The 20,410-nt window shown below is 48.8% G+C and overlaps 3 protein-coding genes across 6 annotated transcripts; 2 read left to right on the top strand and 1 right to left on the bottom strand.

The window, feature by feature from the left end:
- Nucleotides 1-2,682: 2,682 nt before the first annotated feature.
- On the bottom strand, nt 2,683-4,900 carry LOC112902796. Its single transcript, XM_025971977.1, has one exon. The coding sequence runs from the start codon at nt 4,660-4,662 to the stop codon at nt 3,031-3,033; it is 1,632 nt and encodes a 543-aa protein (XP_025827762.1). The 5' UTR covers nt 4,663-4,900; the 3' UTR covers nt 2,683-3,030.
- A 9,767-nt stretch (nt 4,901-14,667) lies between these two features.
- LOC112903749 (L10-interacting MYB domain-containing protein-like) lies at nt 14,668-15,648 on the top strand. Its single transcript, XM_025972966.1, has 2 exons — nt 14,668-14,973; nt 15,058-15,648. Exons 1-2 carry the CDS (start codon nt 14,668-14,670, stop codon nt 15,646-15,648), a joined length of 897 nt encoding a protein of 298 aa, XP_025828751.1.
- Nucleotides 15,649-17,949: 2,301 nt separating this feature from the next.
- LOC112902042 lies at nt 17,950-19,868 on the top strand. Of its 4 annotated transcripts, none has more exons than XR_003230465.1 (3): nt 17,950-18,116; nt 18,727-19,160; nt 19,244-19,868. XR_003230465.1 is itself a non-coding variant. In XM_025970938.1 (3 exons), the coding sequence occupies exons 1-3, from the start codon at nt 18,937-18,939 to the stop codon at nt 19,583-19,585; spliced, it is 456 nt and encodes a 151-aa protein (XP_025826723.1). In that variant the 5' UTR covers nt 18,528-18,936; the 3' UTR covers nt 19,586-19,868. The 4 variants fall into 4 exon arrangements, 1 of the variants encoding a protein (XP_025826723.1); XR_003230467.1 differs by lacking the exon at nt 17,950-18,116 and adding an exon at nt 18,181-18,521; XR_003230466.1 differs by lacking the exon at nt 17,950-18,116 and adding an exon at nt 18,523-18,644.
- The last annotated feature ends 542 nt before the right edge of the window (nt 19,869-20,410 follow it).

Raw genomic sequence — 20,410 nt, forward strand, 5'->3', positions numbered from 1 at the left:
AGTTCTATTATAAATAGTTTTTAGTATTTTTAATAGTTTTTAGATATATTTCTTAGGGTTGTTATATTTTGAATAGTTTTTATAATTTCAATAGTTTTCAGATATATTTCTTAGAGTAGTTATATTTTGAATAGTTTTTAGTATTTCAATTGTTTGTAGGAATATGTCTTACGGTACTTATATTTTTCATGCAGATATGGCGCAGACACCGGAGCTCCGTAACGCGAACATCGATGAACGGCACAGGTCGTACCTGGCAGCGTTGGAGGGGTAGGAGCTTCACGAGTTGCGCCCTCGTGTAGCAAAGGAGTTGTTGCACCTGGACGATCGTTGACTTGACAGGTGATACTTTGTATTTTTTTACGAAACTAATGTATAGCTTGTACGATAATTGTAACCACAATGCAAAATATACAGGTTACGTGAGGCTGGTTTGCTGCCACTCGCACGTATGGTTCAGGCCGGCGACGGTCAAGACGGTGGCGCCAAGAAGCGGATGCAGCTGGACCGCTCTCTACTTGCAGCGTTGGCGGACAGGTGGCGTCCGGAGACGCACACGTTCCACTTGCCGTGCGGGGAGATGGCCCCCACGTTGCAGGATGTGTTGTACCTGCTCGGGCTTCCCATTGCGGGTGAAGCTATTGGCTCGGTTGCTGTGCCACCTACTTGGAGGGCGGAGCTGCAGGAGCGGTTTGCTCCAGCGAACCTGCCACTTTTTTGTGAACATACCTGAGTTGCCCGGCCCCGCCTACCGTACGAGAGCTCCTGCATACGGTGGTCCATTCGGTGTGCCGGACTGGGACGACTGGGAGGGCGGCTCCGCCACTTGGTCGGAGTTGGTGGGCGGCGGCGCCGAGCCTGACATCATTGGTCCCTCCCAGATGTATGACGCTCCAGGTGCACAGTCCCAGGATGACCCGTTCACGCCTGCACCTCCTCCGCCTCGTCCTCACCGTGCTCCAGATGCATTTACGTACTCGGAGGACCATATACGCCGACGGGCTAGGACTAGGGGGGAGGACCAAGAGAGCGCGAGGTCCGGGATAGGCGGGGTAGATACTCCTAATTCGGTGGATTTTTTATACTTAAACTGTTTTTGTATGATACTATTTTGTTTTTAATTGGTTGATGTATCGTACTATCGTAATATTTGGATTCTACGTTGCAAAACGTTATCGTTTAACCATCTTCATACGAGTTTTAGATACAACAATCTTTTTCGTAAAATTGAATTAAAATTTTATATGTATACAAAAGAGTATGGCGAATAAATATTGTATTAGAAAAAAGTCTGAATTTCAAATAGTTTGTAAATCATAAATTCCAACAAAAAATAACAAAAAAAAATAAGAAGGCAACATCCCGCCCACTAGCCGGGCGGGATACCTCCCGCCCTCTGACCGGGCGGGATTCCTGCCTCAAGGACCTCTTCACGAATAAAAAACTTTCTTATTCGCGAAGAGGCCCTCGGGAGGAGCCTGAAAATATTTTTGGAACATCCCGCCCATCCCCGGCCCCACCCCTCCCGCCCGATCAACGGGCGGGAGGCACCCATTTTTCGAATTATTTCCAACTCGCACCCTTTTTTGAATTTTAATTTCTTTAAATCCTTTTTTAAAAAAACTCCAAAACTATCTACCCGAAGGTACATAGGAGCCCCCGCTCACTGCAGCACCCCAGCACACGGGCCCAGACTGCAGGGTGCGCGTGCCGCGGGACGAAGAGCCGAAGACGACGACAGGCATGATCCTGGTTCAGGTTCGGCGCACCCTCCTCTGTCCTCTCCTCCGTGTCTGCCGCAGCAGCACGTGCTCCTCCTCCTCCGAAGACCGCGCGCCGCCGCCCGCCGAGCCATGCCACGGCACGGCCGCCATGTGAGCATGTGACCGTGTGCTCGTTCACGCACGCCACCAGCCCTACGGCCGTTCCAGACTTCCAGCTTGGCCACCGCCACGGTTCGCGCCATCTGGATCTGGCTCGGCCGACGGCACGCCGCTGCCGTCTTGCAGCTGGCACGGCACCGGCATCGGACCGTCCGGTCAGAAGTCAACCGGCACGGCATTGGCATCAGAGTTGGTTACAGGCGAGGAACGGGGACAGTAACAACTCCAGTCACCATGAGTGAAAAACGAATCATCAGGGAACAAAACAACCCGGGGGCGAAACGAAACGAACATGAGGGAGGGGACACGTATTGAAGAGCCAGCCCAGCCCTGCATTTGGCATCTGCTCCGGCCTCCGGCAGAGATCACGGCATTGCAGCCTCCACCAACCATGCAGCACGGCCCGTACAAACCCCCATCCCTTTTATTCAAGACGCTGCCTGCCTGCTGCCGCTGCGGGCGCCGCCGATGGCCCCGGTCAGACCTGTACCTGCAGTCCTGCACCCTCCTCCCCCGTCCATGGTCAGTGAGGAGCCGAGGACGATGCGTTGCTGTGCTGACCACCGTCAACACCCGACGAGGAGGCTATAATCACGGCTATCACTGATGGCCACCGGCCCTGATCCGCGATTACCGGCGCGGTCAGCTTCAGCTGCCCCTGTGCCTGGACAGCGACGGCGCCGGATTCATGCACGGCCTCTGAAGAAACCTTAGGTGGGTTTCTTCAGATAATGAGATCAGACATCCTGGTAGAACAGGAAAACAACCTGCCAGATTGCTGTGGAACAGAACAGTGGAGTGAAGCTTGATGTGGAGTAGCACACATGAACAGTGGCGCTCATCATCTGTCAGAAAGCTGAAGCTGAATTCCTTCAGATCAGATCAGATCAGATCGGGGATTGCATTACGTACAAGATCTTTCGGTGTTCTTATTGTTTCCAGCACGCTAAGCCACTCGTAATAATCTAGCAACTCTACGCTATCCAACAGGACGACCCACATTTACAAGATCATCATCACAAGCATCACACACACACGCACACGAACACGGAGAGCAAGAAGCAGATCGAAGCAGGAGCTGGATTGATACATACAGAGCTAGGAGAAGGCTTGGTTCCGGTCGCCGCGACAGCTACGGGTTCCGGCGTCACGTCCGCGGGAACACGCCGAGCATCTTCCCCTTGCCGAGGCACTCGGCGAGCCTCTTGGCGCCGTCGACCTCGGCGGCCATCAGGCCCTGCAGGAACCCGCACGCGCCGGCGGCCACCATCTGCTTCCGGCACCGCCGGGACTGCGCCACGGCCAGCAGCACCGACACGGGGAACCGTCGGTCGACGCCGCGGGCGCCCGCAGGGTCCAGGAGTTGCACCGCGCTCGCGACGCCGCGCTCGTCCCGCCGGAACAGCTTCCGGCACGCGCCCGACGACGCCAGGAGCGCAGCCAGCGCGCGAGCCGCGGCGTCGCGCTCGGCCACGGGCTTGGCCTCCAGCATCCAGATCAGCCGCGGGACGGCGCCCTCCAGCTCGTGCCTCGACTTGGCGGCGTTGCCGCAGAGCTCGGCGAGCGCCAGCGCGGCCTCGGTGCGGGTCGGGGACCTGTCGCTGCCCAGCGCGGCCGCGACGTGCGCGGCGAAGCTGGCGGACGCGGCGATCTCCGCGATGTAGCGGAAGGAGGCCATGTTGCGGAGGAGCCCGAGCGCCGGCGCCAGGCCCGGCTCGTCGCCGCGGCTGGCGTCGAGGAAGTCCTTCACGCAGGCGAGGGCGCCCTCCTGGAAGGCCTCGACCTTGAGCCTCTGGCCCTCGTCGCCGTCGCTGGCGGTGAGGTTCTGGAGGCACCCGAGCGCCAGCTCCTGCGCGCGCGGGGTGCCGAGGGAGACCAGCTGCAGGAGCAGCGGCAGCGCGCCCTCGTCGCGGAACCACGGGAGGAGGTCCGGGAACGCCGCGAGGTTCCGCAGCACCCCGGCCGCCGCAGCCTGCGTGGCGGGCGTCCCGCCCGCGCACGCCGCGAGGAGCGCCGCCACCCCGCCGCGCGCGGCCACGGCGGCCGACGCGTCCCGCGAGGCTGCCGTCAGCGGGAGCAGCGCCGCGCACGCGTGCTCCGCGCCCGCGCCGCCGGACTCCAGCGCGCGGCAGAGGTGGGGCACCACGGCGCCGGACTCCTCCGCCAGGAACCGGCACGCGGCGTCCGAGGACGCGAAGGCGGCCAGCACGGAGACGGCCCGCTCGCGGGAGGCCGGGAGGAGGAGGTCCCCGCCGGCGGAGTCGAGCAGCGCCACTACCGCGGAGACGGCCGCGGCGGCGGAGGTTGCCGGCAGCGCCGCCGCGGAGCCCGCCAGCTCCTCCAGCGCGGCGGCGCGGGACGCCGCGGAGCCCAGCCGGAGCCGGGAGATCAGCGCGTCCGCGCCAGAGTCCGCGCCGCCGGGCGCGGCGGCGGCGGCGGATGCAGCCGGCGTGGCGAGGAGGCGCGCGTCGGCGGCAAGCTGTGACAGCGAGGCGGCGGAGGAGGAGAGCAGCGAGACGGTGTGGAGGTGGCCGAGCCTCGGCGCGTCCGCCGCGGCGGACATCAGCGCCCCGAGCGCGGCCGCGAGGGGCGCGAGCAGCGGCGCGCCCGGCGGGAACGCGGGGCTGGCGAGGGCGGCCGACAGCGCGGCGAGCGAGGCGGAGATGGACGGCCAGTGGCGGCGGAAGGCCGGGGCCGAGGCCGCCGCGGCGGGCACCGCCTCCAGCAGCCGGAGGCACTCCGCGAGGCCGGGGTCCCCGGACTCCGGCGGCGGCGGCATGGCGCGGCGCGCGGCGGGAGAGGAGGGGAGGGAAAAAAATCGGAAATTTGGGGGCGTTGGCGCGTGGAGTGCGGGAACTGCGCTGAATCAGCGCGCCAACTACTCTCTCTCTACTAGTACGCGCTATTTTACTGGCCTTGTCTCGTATGGGCTTTTCCGTAATTTTCATACTAGAACGTGTCAGCATTTTTTTTTTTGCCGGCTATGCCACTCTGTCAGTGTGAGCTCAGCTGCTTCCATGGACTTGTGGACCTTTTTTTTTTTTGAGGATGGACTTGTGGACCTTTGAGGCTTTGATTCATCCTGAAACCTCGGTCAGGGTTTCCCGGGAGCACATAAAGATGATGTGCTGCTAAAACCTACTTGTGTCGACTCTTCAATCACCGGGTCGTTATCGTTTCGAGAGGAAACACGGCACCATTGTTATTTTGTAGCAAGTGCTATAAGGATGTTAATAGTATAGTTGTTGCAAAATATATTTGTCGAATTCAAATCGGCGTGAATCTTAATACTATATTGTCAACCATCCAGTTTCTGCATATACAGTTGTTGAGCATTTTATAGGTTCCAAATGCACAACATAGTCGCCGAGTCGGCGTTGTTTCATGAGGAGATGACATCCACGAACGCCCTAAGGACATCAACATTGTCGGTGTTTCGTAGCAGGAAGAGGATCAAGGTACAACTTTCAAATCAGTATGAAACTCAATCCTTCGCCGGATTTACTCCTTTTCTGATCGGCAAGTGTCTATTCATTTCGTAGTCGTCAGCTGTTTTGTCGGACCAATTTACCTCATGTTGAAGCATTAGAGGAGGACCAAGGTACTTTATCGGAAAATTGCCGAAACGATGCAAAACGTGCAATGCCGATGCATCGAAGAGAGTGGACACTTTGGTGGATTTTAAATCGGAAAAGAAAACGTGCATGTCCTCATAATAACCATATCATACTTGCACTGTCACTGCGCTTCCAGTGACTCAGCTACTAAACTAAACGAGAAGCTTAATTGGCCGGCCACCAATATAAAAAAAACCTCTTTTTTCTGAAATAAAATATACAATAATCCTTCCTAATACTAATTATTTCATGCTGCAGAGCTCTCTGTCCGTGGGCCCCACGGGTATGGAAGGATGGGCCCACCCATCATCCGCGGAGAATAAATACGGAAAGATGGGGGGGCTGCAGCTGGGGAGACAAGGAGAAGGTTGGAAGCTGGAAAGTTGGTGAGAGCACATGAAGCCCCGCCGGAGCCGATCGCTCGCCTGTAAAGATGCCTGCAGCAACGCGTGCCGGATGATCTGCACGATCAGCTGCAGCAGCTGCTAGCTAGGCAAATCATCATCAGGAACAGAAAGATTATTAGGGAGTTGTAGTACAGTAGATGAAACACATTGTTGTACCACCCCAGCAGTGCTAGGCGTGCTAGCCCCGAATTCGTGTGTGCATGATCTTGTAAACGTTTCTTTTCCGGGAAAAAAAAGGTCTTGTAAATGTTCAGTGCGCCTGCCATGTCATCTCATGCATCTGGTCCCTGCGAGTGGCACACAAGTGATGGAGTCGGTAGGTCAGTAATATCCTTCTGATGCTAGTGGATCGAACACGTTAGCACGTACACCTGGTAAAAATTCGTACATCAATGTATGTATACCCCTCGTGTTTTCTAGAAGCAAAACTAAAAAGAAGGGGAAAATTGCTAATCATGCACACGTAGGGCCTGTTTCGAAGACCGGTATTGAAACCAAAACCCTTGTAAATTGCCTGCTCTAATTTTTTTCCCGAGCCAAACATAAAAAGGCTATTTGAATGGTTGGGATGCTAATCTTTTTTACCACCGATTTGGTCCAATACATCCGAAAAAGAATAATCATGTCTAGAGGCTCATTATTTTTCCGATGTTTATCGGGGCGGAGCTCGCCTCTCCTCTTCTCCTTCTGCTGGCTGCAACTCTCTTCTGGCCGAGCGCAGTTAACAAGAGGTAGCCCCGTTCGCTGCTTCCTTGCATCCGGATCTGGTCTGCACAGATCTGGCATCAGGTTCCTCTTCTTCTGCAGCAGAGACGTTCGGCCATCCGTCGCCACTTTGCATCTCTCTTCGTTTTCCTATGCACCTCTCCTGACACCGTCCTTCCCTACTGCATGCTCTACTCTACTACGGACTGCAGTATGCAGTATCACTGCAGTGTCGTGCTTTGGAGCTCTCTCACAGAGTTCTTGCGTTCAAACATGTGCGTCTATGTGGCCCGGACATGGCGCTCATTAAGGTAGTTGTGCCCAGGCACTCCATGGCCTCGTCAATGGCACCTCGACTCCATGGCTCGTCAATGCTGAGGTCTGCGTCCACAGACACTTGAAGTTCAGCTCTTATCAGAATTTCATTGCTCTTGAGGTCCAATCCGATGCTCCCGTCTGAATTCTGACATATTGATCTGAAATTTTATGGTCCGGTCTGAGCTGTGACATGAAGTTTGATCAGTTTTGAGCTCCAATTTTACGCTTGCTATGCCTGCAATGCTGTAGTCAAGGATATTTTATTAGCCGGCAGTGCCGATAATTTGCACGGCTGTTTTACCACTCACCCAAACAGCAGTTAAGAGAGAGAGAGAGAGAGAGGCTATTTTACTTCCACCTTATCGATGAGATAGGTACAATCTCGTGCCCGTTCGTTAAGAGAGAGAGAGAGAGGCTATTTATATTTCAAATCAAATTGTTAATAATTAATTGCGACCGCACACCATTGACTTTAGCTCGTGTGTGGTTGAATTAAACAACACGAACCGTCACGATCAAGCGGTCGTCACGGCGTCTGTTTAAAACACTGAGATTCTGATCTTGCCACGGCTTCATCAGTTGCATTGGACGGAGGGGCCGGGGGTCAGTTGACGCGTTCGTTGTTCGGGAAATATCAGACGTTCAGCCTACCTGCGATGTGATGATCAGATCGATCAGCCGGCTACTTCCACGAGTGTGTACGTCGACCGATGCAGATCGTAATGGGGTTTAAGCTTGACTAATGCTTCTTTTTTTCTCTTTTTTGAGCGGAAACTTGACTAATGCTAGTTACTTATTAAATCTCTGACACGGCTGTCCGGCCGGGGCAGCTGGGATCAAAGGTTTTACACGTTGGCTGCCTCGGCCCGGCCGGTGTAAACTATTAATTAATTAGTACGACGATGCACGCACACGCCAGTGTCATGAAGTTTAAGCTGCACGGGTTATGTATATGTTAGGTGAGCTTATTTTGACTTCACCACATTTGACTCCACCCTAGTACATCTCTCGGCGATTGAGCCTTAAAAGGTACTCACTACTCGCTCAGTTCGTTTTTATAGGGCGCAACTTGATGCACGGTCCAAAATCAGTTTCTAAGGGAAGTTATTCTTCCCATGATATTCTATTAATTGTTGCAGAATCCTAATTCTAGAAAGTTGGTTTGGATACAAATTAATGTATGGCGCACGATAACTTGCACACCATTTGAGTACAATCTTTTGTCAAGTATAAGCACATGTCTTATAGTGAACACGATAAATATATCTAGAAAATTTAAAACTGCCTATAATTTGGAACGGAGAGGGTACGCTAACGTACTTACAGGTGAAGGCGACGTACAACGTATTCCACCGCGGAATTAATGGTAGATTCGAAAAGGGAAAAGAATGACACCGCAGCGCGTGGGAGCAGGTAAACAAAGCACCGACCGAATTGAAGAGCAGCGAGCATGGACAGCAGCGCTCGTCGGATCCACCCATCTCCGCCCGTACGAGACCGACCCAACTCTTCCGGCTACTCGATCGATCCAGCGGAACAGCAGGGCCAAGCTGGCACCGTCGGATCGTGCGCATACATTATGCATCTAGCTGCCTCAGAGGGCTGCAGCACAGAACCTTACGTACGGATCATGGCAGCCATTTCTTGGTTCTAACACTACCCATGAGAAGATTCGTTTGACAAGGAGGAAGAAGGGTCACCAGCCTGTCCCTTCTATCGGGACCGACCGTACCTGTCTTAATCCTTGGAACATTATGGAATCACGCACGCGTACAAGACGACTACGTGGTCAAAGCCAGCTTACTAACTAATGTCCACAGCCACCCAACTAAACCCAGGACCTCTAATTAATACAGCAGATTACTTACTAATAAGAAAGAAAGGTCTGAACAACAAGACGTACAGGACGTTGTTGCGTGGTACTACTACTCCCGGCCAATGGCCATGCATGAGCTGACAAAACATTTTTTTTAAAAAAAATAATGGAGCTGAATAAAGAAAAACATTGGCAAATCAATACAAGCTTGCAGCGAATGAGGTAGCAGCGAGATCGATCCATCGAGCGGCCGCAGATGACCCATCGCTTTCTTCCGCGGCGGCAGGTGTAACGGAAAGCCTCTGGCCGCGTCTAGCATCTATAGGCAGCCCGTGTAAAAGTTGGTTGGACACAATGCTTTGCAGTTTTGCACATACAGGGCCACACAAAACTGATGATGCTTTTTTTTCTTCAGAAGATTCAGTTCATGAAGTTGTGGCAACCAATCAATCAATATAATTACACACCCTCTTTTTTCTTTCCCTTGTTGGGTACGTAGTTTATGTACCCCATTTGGCTTGTTTTCTTTTTCTTTCATGCACATTAGCATAAGGAATTATATTGGTGTTGTGTCATTACGTACGCGTGAGATGGGCCTGGCTAGGTAGCATATGCATGCACATGCTCCTGATGAGGCCACTCACAAGGAACCGGAGGCATAAGACAGAGTTAAGGACACTCGCGCATTATCATTGGTGGTTGGAATCACCAGGTCAGTTGTGTTAAACAATTGAGAGAGAGATAGAACCATGTTTGGTGACCATCATCTCTCAACGTATGTAGATAGATTCCATACATGCCAAATACGGACTCACCGAGCACGGTGCAACCGATGAAACTGGTGGTGTAGTGTATACTGTATAGTAGGTAATAAGGCTATACAAATGCCGTACAAGAGAAAGGACAAAAAGTTTTATTTTTACTTTAGAATGAAGATGGCTACTTCCTCCATCCAAAAAAATACAACTCTCGCTTTCCGAGAAGTCAAATAATTCCAAATTTGATCAAATTTATATGAAATAGTATTATTATTTATATTACAAAATAAGTATCATTCGATTAATCATATAATATATTTTCATACTAAATCTATTTGGAGACATAAATCTTAGTAATTTTTTATACAAATTTGGTCAAACTTGAAATTATTTGACTCCTTGGGAAGCTAGAGTTCACTACACCAAAACAGCTCAATTTCGTCGGCCAGATGTAATTTCGTCGGCCAAAATCAAGCCGACGAAAATAGACTGTTTATTTCGTCGGCCAAAACAGGCCAACGAAATTAGAACTTATTTTCGTCGGTCCATTCAGACCGATGAAAAAGTGCTCATATTTTCATCAGCTAAGATCTGACCGACGAAATAAATGGACTAGTTTCGTCGGCCTGCCCTAAACCGACGAAAATAAGTCTAATTTCGTCGGCCTCTGATGGCCGACGAAATTAGAGTTACCCTAATAGCCCGATCGGATCTCGTTCTACATCCCCACACGCACGGTCTTCTCTCACCCGCGCCCGAGCCCCCCGCCCCAGCCCCACCCCCGCGCCCCCGCCGCCTCGGGCGCGCGGCCCCGCACGGCTCGGCCCCACGGCCACCGCCGCCTCGCGCCCGCACGGCCTTGGGCGCGCGGCCCCGCGCGGCTCGGCCCCGCGGCCACCGCCGCCTCGCGGCCCCCGCGGCCTCCGCCTCGGGCGCCCGGCCCCCGCGCCGCCGCCGCCTCGCTCCCGCGCGGCTCGGCCCCGCGGCCACCGCCTCCTCGCGGCCCGCGCGGCCGCCGCCTCGGGCGCTCGGCCCCCACGCCGCCGCCGCCTCGGGCGCGCGGCCCCGCGCGGCTCGGCCCCACGGCCACCGCAGCCTCGCGCCCGCACGGCCTTGGGCGCGCGGCCCCGCGGCCACCGCCGCCTCGGGCGCACAGCCCCCGCGCCGCCGCCGCCTCGGCCCCGCGGCCACCGCCGCTTCGGGCGCACGGCCCCCGCGCCGGTAGTAGGTTAGTAGCTTTCATATGCACTAGTAGCTTTCATATGCATTAAAAACTGAAGTTGTTTAGTGGAATACTGAATAAATCCCATGTCTCTATGAACAAGAACCACGGAGCTTAGGATTTAAGAAACTGAAATGTTTCAACACTGTCAGCTTTTAATCTGTTTCTTTTCGTTTTTGGATGAGATGCTTTATTGAAAGAGGTTCAAGGTTTACGTATTTATGTCGTGCACTTGCCTGCAGGATTCATCCACAATTGCCCCTCAAAATAATCCTCCATGTCCTACTCTTTTTGTTGCGAACCTTGGTCCAGCTTGTTCAGAGCAAGAGCTCATAGATGTTTTCTCGAGGTATTGCCAATATATCAACGCTTCATGAGATGGGATTAAGCCTTTAATTTTGTTTTGACAAGCTTATTTGCGTAATTAGTTGCGCGGGATTTGTGAAGCTGAAGATGCAAAACAAGCTTGGAGCTCCAGTTGCATTTGTTGATTTCAAGGTATAATGATTAATGAAAAAAAGTGCTACTCTTCCTGTGTCCCTGATTACTATTTTATTTTATTCTCTATGAAACAGTGATGTGGACTATCATACCGCCTATTCTTAATTTCCAGCCAGGCAGCCATTACATGGGACTAATAGTGGTTTTATTTTTGTTACAAGGCTTATGGTGTACATATAGGGTTCATGATATTATAATAGTTGAGCTTTCAGTTCATGCCAAATCTAGAAGCTTTAGTTAGAGCTGGCACAAGAATAAACACTTGATTTCATCACTAGGCAGATATTGTGAGACATCAATGCCCTATAAATTGAGCCAAGGAGTCGTCTTAAAGGTTCAGAGTATCTAATTAGATTCCTTCCTGGTTATACAATCCTGCAGAGATTCTCTCTCTTTAATCTTTTGAATTGGAACTGAGGAAATGCAGCTATGCCTTTGTAAATGAGTGAAGTGGGTTATGGAAGGAAAACATGTATCTACTTATCATATAGTACTAAATTTCAATTATGTAATAGATTTATTTTTTTAGTAGGCATTCGATTATTTTCGTCGGCCGTTAAAGCCGACGAAAATACTTGACGTATTTTCGGGCCGACGAAACGTGAACATATTTTCGTCGGCAGCCGACGAAAATAATCCTATTTTCGTCGACTTTATTTCGTCGGCCTATTTTCGTCGGGATGCCGACGAAAATAGCTATTTTCGTCGGCATTTGGCCTATTTTCGTCGGCATTTGGCTGACGAAAATATCCTATTTTCCTGTAGTGGTTGCATTTTTTTGGGGACGAGATGGAGGGAGTATATGCCTATAATTATAGTTGCAAGCAGTACAATGTATAGTAATTGTTAATGGCACACGTAGGACAACAGCGATGGATGTTGCGTGCACGGCATCTTTAGGTTGCTGCCTTCTTACAGGTAATTTGCCTGCTTATAGCAGTAACAGCATGTACAAGTACAATGTTAAAACAAAGAAATGAATGGAGAAAGGTCCTAGCGGTTGACCTATCACTATTTGTTTTCTGCGCTTCTCTGAATATTAAATCAAAATCCCTTCGATTCTCCTTTGTTTTTTCTTGTCATGCTCTCCGATTCCCTGTTTGATACTTCCGTCAATTCCGTTAGTTATAACTCACGCGAATAGTAACACGTGGACTGTCCCCTCTCTATTTTTGACTAAGACGACTATGAAATCACCTCCAACATTCAAGAACCTTTTTTAAGAGATATACAGGATGGAGATGAACGGGTTTTGAAAAAAAACACATAGGTAGTATTTAACATATTAAAATTAAAATTCACCAAAATAAGCTACTTTTGAAGATTATCTGAATTGTTTGGACACAAAAATAGTTTCCAAGAATTATAAAAACACCTAATATCCCTATAATGTGATGAAAGATTTTATAAAACTACTTTACATAATAAGAAATTTCTTTAACAAAAAGTAATTTTAAAGTTCTTTCAAGAAACAAATTTTGAAATAATTTCAAGATTTTTTAAGTAACTTATGGTTGAAGATAATTTTATAAATTATTTCATGCCATGGTATTTTTTTCATAATTTTTGGAAAGTAATAATGTGCCCTAAAAAATTGGATAAACTTCAAAAGTAGCCTATTTTGTTGAATGTTGATTTTAAGATTTTAAATGTTATGTATGTGTTTTTTGTGCAAAATTTTTCCCTCTCCATCATTTATATCACGAGAAAAGTTTTTCATAATTTTGGAGGTAGTTTGATGGTCGTTTCATTCAAGAAAAGAGAGGGGAGAATTCACAGGCTATTATTTGTCCGGGTTAACAGAAGAAATGAATGGCAGTATCAAATAGTGAATGAAAGTTCAAACCAGTTTCAAATAGAAAAATTAAAACTTTTTACCGTGTCGAGTGGGGAATTTGTTTTTCTTTTCCGCGTGCAAGCATGCCGGCGGGAGCATGGAGAAACTGTGCGATTCTTCGTCTGAACAAACTAAGGGCCCGTTTGGTAGAGCTCCCAGCTCCTGATTCTCCCCGAGAATCCGAGGAGCTCTACCAAACGGGTGTTTCTGTGGAGCGATTCTCGCGTGGAGCAGAGGAATCGATTCCTCATTTTACGAAGGGATCGGAGAATCGGAAAAAAATAGCTCCTCCCGCGCCCAAAACAGCTTCTCAACCAACCAAAAAATAGACCTCCCCATAGAGTTGGTAGAAAATTACCCGCAATTGCCACTGAACAAAACTCCCAGGCCCGTTCCCTCCCCCTGGAGCCCACCCTCCCAGATCGAGCGCTCCCCTTCGAGCGCCCCTTCCCCAGCACGAGTGCACAGGAGAATGGAGGGCGCCGCCTAGGGTTTCGCTGTCCAGCCCCAGCCGTCCGCCGTCTTCCGTCCAGCCCTCCAGATCCGGGCCGCCGGCGAGCTCCCTAAGGTGAGCCGCCCCCGTTCGTCTCGTCTCCAGGTCCTCCTCCCCTGTTTTCTTGCCGTCCGCCCCCTTCCCTGTCGTTCTGTTCAGGCCGCCGCGGTCGGTGGCCGGCCGTCCAGATCCAGGCCGCTGGCATCCTGACACTCTCACAGGCGCAGGTTCCCCTTCCGCAGCTTCCTCCCTGGTGGCCGGCGACCGCCCCTTTCTCACCGTCCAGCTCCCAGGTGGCTGGCGACCTCCCTGCTGCCCGGCTTTCTCCATCCTGACCGGCGACGTCCCTGCTGGCCGGCGTGCTCCCTGCTGCCCGGCGATCTCTTGCTGCCCGGCGTCCTCCCTCCTAACCGGCAACCGACCTCCTGCCCATCGACCGTAGTAGGAAGGTATTGGTGTATTGCTTTGGCCTGTGCAAATTTGTTCCCATAATAGTATGTGTTTATGCAAATTTTTCCCACAACAGCATATTTATATGCAAAATTTTTCCACAACAGCTTGTGTATGTTAGAAATCGAATAGGATACGAAGTAGATCAAACACAAAGATGACACGGATTTAACGTGGAAAACCCCTCCAATACGAAGGGAAAAAAACCACGGGCGCCGACCAGCAAGCAATCTCACTATTTTTCGGGGTGTTTACAGAACGCAGGAGATTTACCACAAGAGATTATCTCCTGCGGCTTACAAAGTATATTTATAGAGGTGGAACCCTAAACCGAGTAGGAAACGATCCGTACTGTGGGGAGGCTTCGCCCCCCCCCCCCCGCACCCCCCCTGACACTCCGGCCCAAGCCTCCAGCGACGGGCCTCCGCTACGCTACGAAAACCCGGCCTTCTCTGAATTTGGGTCACATATCAACAGTGTATATGCAAAATTTTCCCACAACAGCATGTGTAAAGGTTATCTGTGCTATGTATGTTATGTAGAAACATATAGAAATAAGTGATAGCTTTGTAGAACATTGTGCACTATTTTTATTCATTGTTACCAATAGTTTTGCTTAATATGCTGCTACTCGATGTGAACTATTTTTTGGACAGCAAGATGTCCGACAACGCAGATTGGAATGAGGAGAACACTAAGCTTTTGTGTGAGTTGTTTGCTGAACAAGTGACGACACACAATCGCAGTGGCACTCACCTTAACAAGAGTGGCTACAAGAATGTGATGGAAAAATTTAAGGACAAGACCGAGTTGAATTATTCCAAAATGCAGTTCAAAAATAAATGGGATAAGATGAGAAGAGAGTATGCCAATTGGAAAAGATTGGTTAAGGAAACCGGATTAGGATGGGACAATGAGAAGAAAACCTATAAAGCACCGGATAGTAGGTGGAAGCAGCTGAATAAGGTAGCCTTACGAGTTTATAAGGCTATTTTTTGCATATATTTGAAGTGCCAACAATTTTTTAAACTTATTTGTATATGTTTGCAGGATTATCCAGGAATTAGCAAATTCAAAGATGGACCCCTTCAGTTTGAAGAATTGAAGACTATCATGTTTGAAGATATTCGGAACTCAGGAGATGACCATTGGGCTCCTTCAAGTGGTGCTGCACCTACTAATCAACAAGATGCCGAAGCTGATGAAGCGGAAGACAAGGATGAAGATTATGAGGCTAATGAAGCAAGTGATGACTGTGAAGAGTACTCCCCTGAACCTTCACAAGGAAAGCGTCCTGCTCCTTCTAACCGGAAAGACAAGGGTAAAAAACCAAAAAGTTCAGGAGGACATTGGGTGCAAAAAGAATTGAGCAAGCTCGTTGCTTTGAGTGAGAGGAGCACTGCATCATGTGAGTCTTTGGCAAGGAAGGATGAAAGTTCTGGTTATTCCATCAGAGATGTCATGACTTTGGTGAGGGAGTGTGGAGCTGTTCCAGGGACCAAAGAACACTTCATAGCTTCTCAAGTGTTTGTCAAGCGGGCTAAAAGGGAGATGTTTATGACATTGGAGACGCCGGAAGAACGATTCCAATGGCTTACCATGAAGCATATGTGGATGACTAAGAATGATTCATCCATGTAGTGCGAGAACATGCTGTTTGCATGTTTCTCTGTACCTCTTTTCCTTGTGTGCAATTTTTTCTATGAACTTTACACAATTTTACTAGTGTGGTTGTACTATTTTTCCATGAACATATGATTTATTTCCCTGCTGTATTGTACCATCTTTTATTGAATATATGACATTATTCTTGTTGTATAACAATATTTCTCCATGAGCTGATTCCTGTTGTAATAATATATGGTTATCTTATATTTTTTTTATATATCTTTTGAATAGATGTCTTCTTTTGAGAGTGAAAGAGACTCGAGTGACTCAGAAGATCATGATTTGAGAGTCATGGAGACTATTAAAGAGAGTGATGGGAGTAGTTGATTTTGACATGCGGTTCATATATGCATCTATTGGTCAACCTGGTTCTATGCATGATACTACGGTATTGTACCATGCACTTGAAAATGATGAAGATATCTTCCCACATCCTCCTTTAGGTATACTTTTATTTGTATCATTTGTTATATGTTATTTTAACACTTATTCGTTGCTTTAACACTAAATTTTTATCTTATATGACATAGGAAAATATTATGTTGTCGATGCTGGTTACCCAAATAGAGATGGTTATTTAGCTCCGTATAAAGGTCAGAGATATCATGTTCCAGAATGGAGGAACGGGGCTCCACCAAATGGTGAGCAAGAGCTGTTCAACCACTTGCACTCAAGTCTTCGTAATGTTGTGGAGCGCACATTTGGTGTATGGAAGATGAAATGGAGAATCCTTTTAAAGATGCCGACATATCCACTGGATAAACAAATGATGATTATAGCTGCTACAATATGTCTTCACAATTTTATTCGTGAGAATGATGCATTTGATGAGGAATTTCAAAGGTATGATCGAGATCCTGATTATGTGCCTACAATTCCTACCTGCTATAGGAGGCATATGCCTCAAAATGCATCGGACACATCCACCACAGGAGCTAGTACTAGAAACATGAATAGGTTTCGTGATGATCTAGCTAAGGCAATTTGGGAGAGAAGGTGATTGGTTCTGTATTGTGGTCATGACTTGTGTATTTTGGAGATCCCTATGCTTTTGCGTTGTATTTTGGATGACTCTAGGCTGACAATTGTATTTTGGATGACTCTAGGCTGACACTTGGATATCCCTATGATTTTGCGTTGTATTTTGGATGACTCTAGACTCTCAATCGTATTTTGGATTACTCTAGATCCTTAAATTCTCTATATATAATATTTATATATAATATTTTGATTTTGTTTTACTATTATTTCAGTTTTGTTTGCAAGTTTGCAAAAAGAATATACAATGAAGGGTATTATACATATTTTCATGCAATCAGCACATAAGAATCAGTTTGCCTGCCAAACGATTTTTCAAACTGATTCTGATTCTCCAGGAGGATCAGGAGAAGCAGCTCCCAAGGAGAATCAGGGAGCGGATCAAGAGAATCAGGGAGGCTCTGCCAAAGGGGCCCTAAGTAGGCAGTCAGAGTCGAGAGCGCGGAGCACACGCAAGAGACACACAGGCATGGCCCCGGGCGGGGGATTCGGCACAGGGATATATGTGTAGGACGAAATTTAAAACCCTTTCTTGACATACGGATCTTGGGTTCTTCTCCTGTCGGTTCCATAATCATACCGTGATCGAATTTCAGGCCACCGAATTCTGGACATCTTCAATCATCTCATCGCTCAATGCAAGCTTATCTATCCTGTCTTCGATAACAAGTAACAACCCATCAAGATAGGAGCATCAATTCACTTCAACAACATATATAACAACTCATGAGGAAGTTCTTACAACCGTATGTACCAACTAAGATGGTGTGTGTTCCTAAAAAAAATAACTAAGATGGTGTGTATCTTAAGATTGACTAAGTCGTCACGGTGCTTTTTTACCGACATGAACAGTTTCCACTAATGAAAAAGTTATTAGCCGAAAATATACAAGCTGTTAGGCCCAAGTACCTTGAGCATCTCTATATGCTCGCATATGCTTCTTTTTTTAATAATGGAATAGTTCACATCCTGATCTCTACATTCAGTGTAACATATCTGACCATTATTACAATACACTAAATTTTTTTAAGGGCAGATAAAAATATATTTCTAGGAACGGATGCGGTACCCGTCCCTACTTCTTGCAGCTAGAAATAACTATTTGTAGCGGTTGGTAACGTGTCCATCCCTGATTTGACAAGTCACGCCATCAGGGCAACTCCAACCGAGCTCTTTGTTGGACCCCTCCCTCATCTATAAGGGCTAAAACGTAAAAATCTCCCTCCAACCGGTCTCTCATCCCACCCCGACGGATGAGGCGACCTCATTTCCCCCTCCGATTCTCACTCGTAGGAGCTCCTCTACCGAGCTCTCATTCGACAACGGCGCCAACGGCCGGCCCTACCGCACCTCCACGGAGCTTCCCCCCACCCCCCCCGCGCCATCCACGGAGGTTTCCCCAGGTATGTCGATTTCTCATCTCCGATGGCCATGCAGTCTAGGGGAGGGAGGGGAAATGGTACCAGTAGATCCAGTGGCGGCCCATCCCTCGGCCATGGCGATGGGGCCGGCGGTCGCGCCCATGGGGGCTGGCAGCGAACCACCCCGCGGCCGTTCCCGAGGGGACCGGTGGCGACCCGCCCCGAGGCCGCGCCCGATGGGGCCGTCGACGGCCCGTCCATTGCCGTGTGCCGATGCGGGGCTCCGCGGCCGTCCCGCCCCTCGCGCTACACGCGCCTGCCGCAGCCGGCCCGCCCCTCGCTCTGCACGCCGCCTGCTGCTTGCCCCTCGCACTGCACGCCGCGGCCGGCCTGTCCCACACCAATAGCTGCTTGCCTAGCTGCTATAGATAGAAGAGAGTGGTTGAGGTACAATGTGTGCGATAGAGGACAGAGGAGGTTTTATCCCTGGCTGGCAGTGTAGACTCTGTGAGAGAATGCAGATTCTTTTTAGATAATGAGAAGACAATGCAGATGCAGAGATAGTAGACAGTATTGCTCAATTAGATTTTGTTTAGTCCATGTGATAGGATTTTGCTGCTGTTTAAATCTTATTATTCATGCTCAACTGCAGGAGGTCATTTGCAAAGCTGGGTGGAATTAGTGGAGAACAATGTTGGAAGCAGTGAGCTTGATGCTGATGAGATCAATTATGGAGCGATGCCTGACGAACAAGCATCTACAGAGGCACCTACAGAGGTTTCTCCCCCCTTGAAGATAGGATCAAGAACAAGAAGAGAACAAGAAATTTCAGCGAGAAGAAGGATATTTTGTTGGCGTCGGCATGGATAGAAGTAAGCATGGATCCCGTTCAATTTGTTGATCAAACTCGCAGCACTTATTGGCAGCGAATTCATGAGTACTACCACAAGCACAAGACCTTTGAATCTGATCGTAATATCAGTTCTCTCTCACACCGTTGGGGTATCATTTAAGGAAGTGTTAGCAAATTTTGTTCATGGTACAATCAAGTACTCCGTTCAAAGCGATGTCACACATCAAGACAGGGTATAAAGTCTTTTCCTTTGACTTGTTTCGAAATGTATATGCATGTTGTATGTATGGTTACTAACACATTGTGATCTGTGTAGATTCAACAAGCATGTGTGCTGTACAAGGATGCAGACTCAGATAAGAGGTCATTTGGTTTACTGCACTGTTGGAACCTCTGCAGCATGCCCAGAAGTGGAAGGACCTCCATTGCAACAGCAACAACAAAAAACAGAAGAAATCTACTACAACAAGTCCAAGGTCAGCTACTCCTGGAACACATGAAAGTCACCGTGTTGATGAAGAGGACGGTCCAAGTCATACTTCACCAAGGAAAGGTATGTAGGCCAGAGGGTCAGAAGGAGGAGAAAGAAAGGCAAGGTAAAAATCGTATAGCTCATGGTGATCAATTTGAGACTATGGGTCTTGTCTGTTATGTATGAACAATTTTTATTATTTACCTTGTTATGTATGAACAATTTATGGTCTGTAGGAGGACAATTTTTGTTAATTTGTGGTATGTATCTGGCAATGTTTACCTAAACGGTAAACGCTAGACGGTCGGTGTGGATCCGTGTAGCGTGTAGACCGTGTACATGCCGTGTACACTGTATTACACGGATTACACGTTTTGTACCATATTGACAAATATAAGTACAGTAACATGTATATATGCTTAAAACTAACAACAATAATGACAAGTTAAAAAATAATTTCAAGTGAGAATGACTATTGGAGAGTTTTGTATTCACTTTTGCGTGAATTAAAATTGAATCTTTAAACAAGACCTTTAAGCGATGTGTTCTCTATCCTAAATAGCACGTTACTTACCCTAAACGGCATGCTACTTGCCCATTTAGAACCTTTTTTTCCTATACCGTTGTTATCGCCGTTATCGCCATAATTTGACTGGGCCAAAAGATGGGCCGAGAGCAACATGGGCTGAAGGAGATCATCGTAATGGTTTGCGAATCGGCTCCTGTGTGAGCGTATTAAGGGCCGGAATGGCCGTGTATCTAGTAAGGATAGTCTAAAGTTGTAAGTTAATAGATTGTATCGTAATCAGGTAGGGTTAGTTAAGAAGATCAAGTCTCCGGACTATAAATATGTATCGTGAGATTTAATAAAAATAACAATCCAACATTCACAACAAACTCTCGGCGCATCGTCATCCCTTCTCCCAAGGGTTTCTCCAGGTAACTGACATGCTGCTCCGATCATGCTCCGCATGGTCGGGGCAGCATCGCATTTATCTGCTTATCTTTGTG

This window comes from Panicum hallii, chromosome 8, assembly GCF_002211085.1.
Source record: "Panicum hallii strain FIL2 chromosome 8, PHallii_v3.1, whole genome shotgun sequence".
Taxonomy (NCBI): Eukaryota; Viridiplantae; Streptophyta; class Magnoliopsida; order Poales; family Poaceae; genus Panicum; species Panicum hallii.

What these genes read in the sequence shown, in the direction of transcription:
- LOC112902796 (XM_025971977.1), bottom strand. Translation starts at nt 4,662, where the DNA reads ATGCCGCCGCCGCCGGAGTCCGGGGACCCCGGCCTCGCGGAGTGCCTC.
- LOC112903749 (XM_025972966.1), top strand. Translation starts at nt 14,668, where the DNA reads ATGTCCGACAACGCAGATTGGAATGAGGAGAACACTAAGCTTTTGTGT. An exon ending in GGTGGAAGCAGCTGAATAAG is followed by an intron (nt 14,974 to 15,057) that starts GTAGCCTTACGA and finishes ATATGTTTGCAG; the next exon opens with GATTATCCAGGAATTAGCAA.
- LOC112902042 (XM_025970938.1), top strand. An exon ending in ATGTCACACATCAAGACAGG is followed by an intron (nt 19,161 to 19,243) that starts GTATAAAGTCTT and finishes TGATCTGTGTAG; the next exon opens with ATTCAACAAGCATGTGTGCT.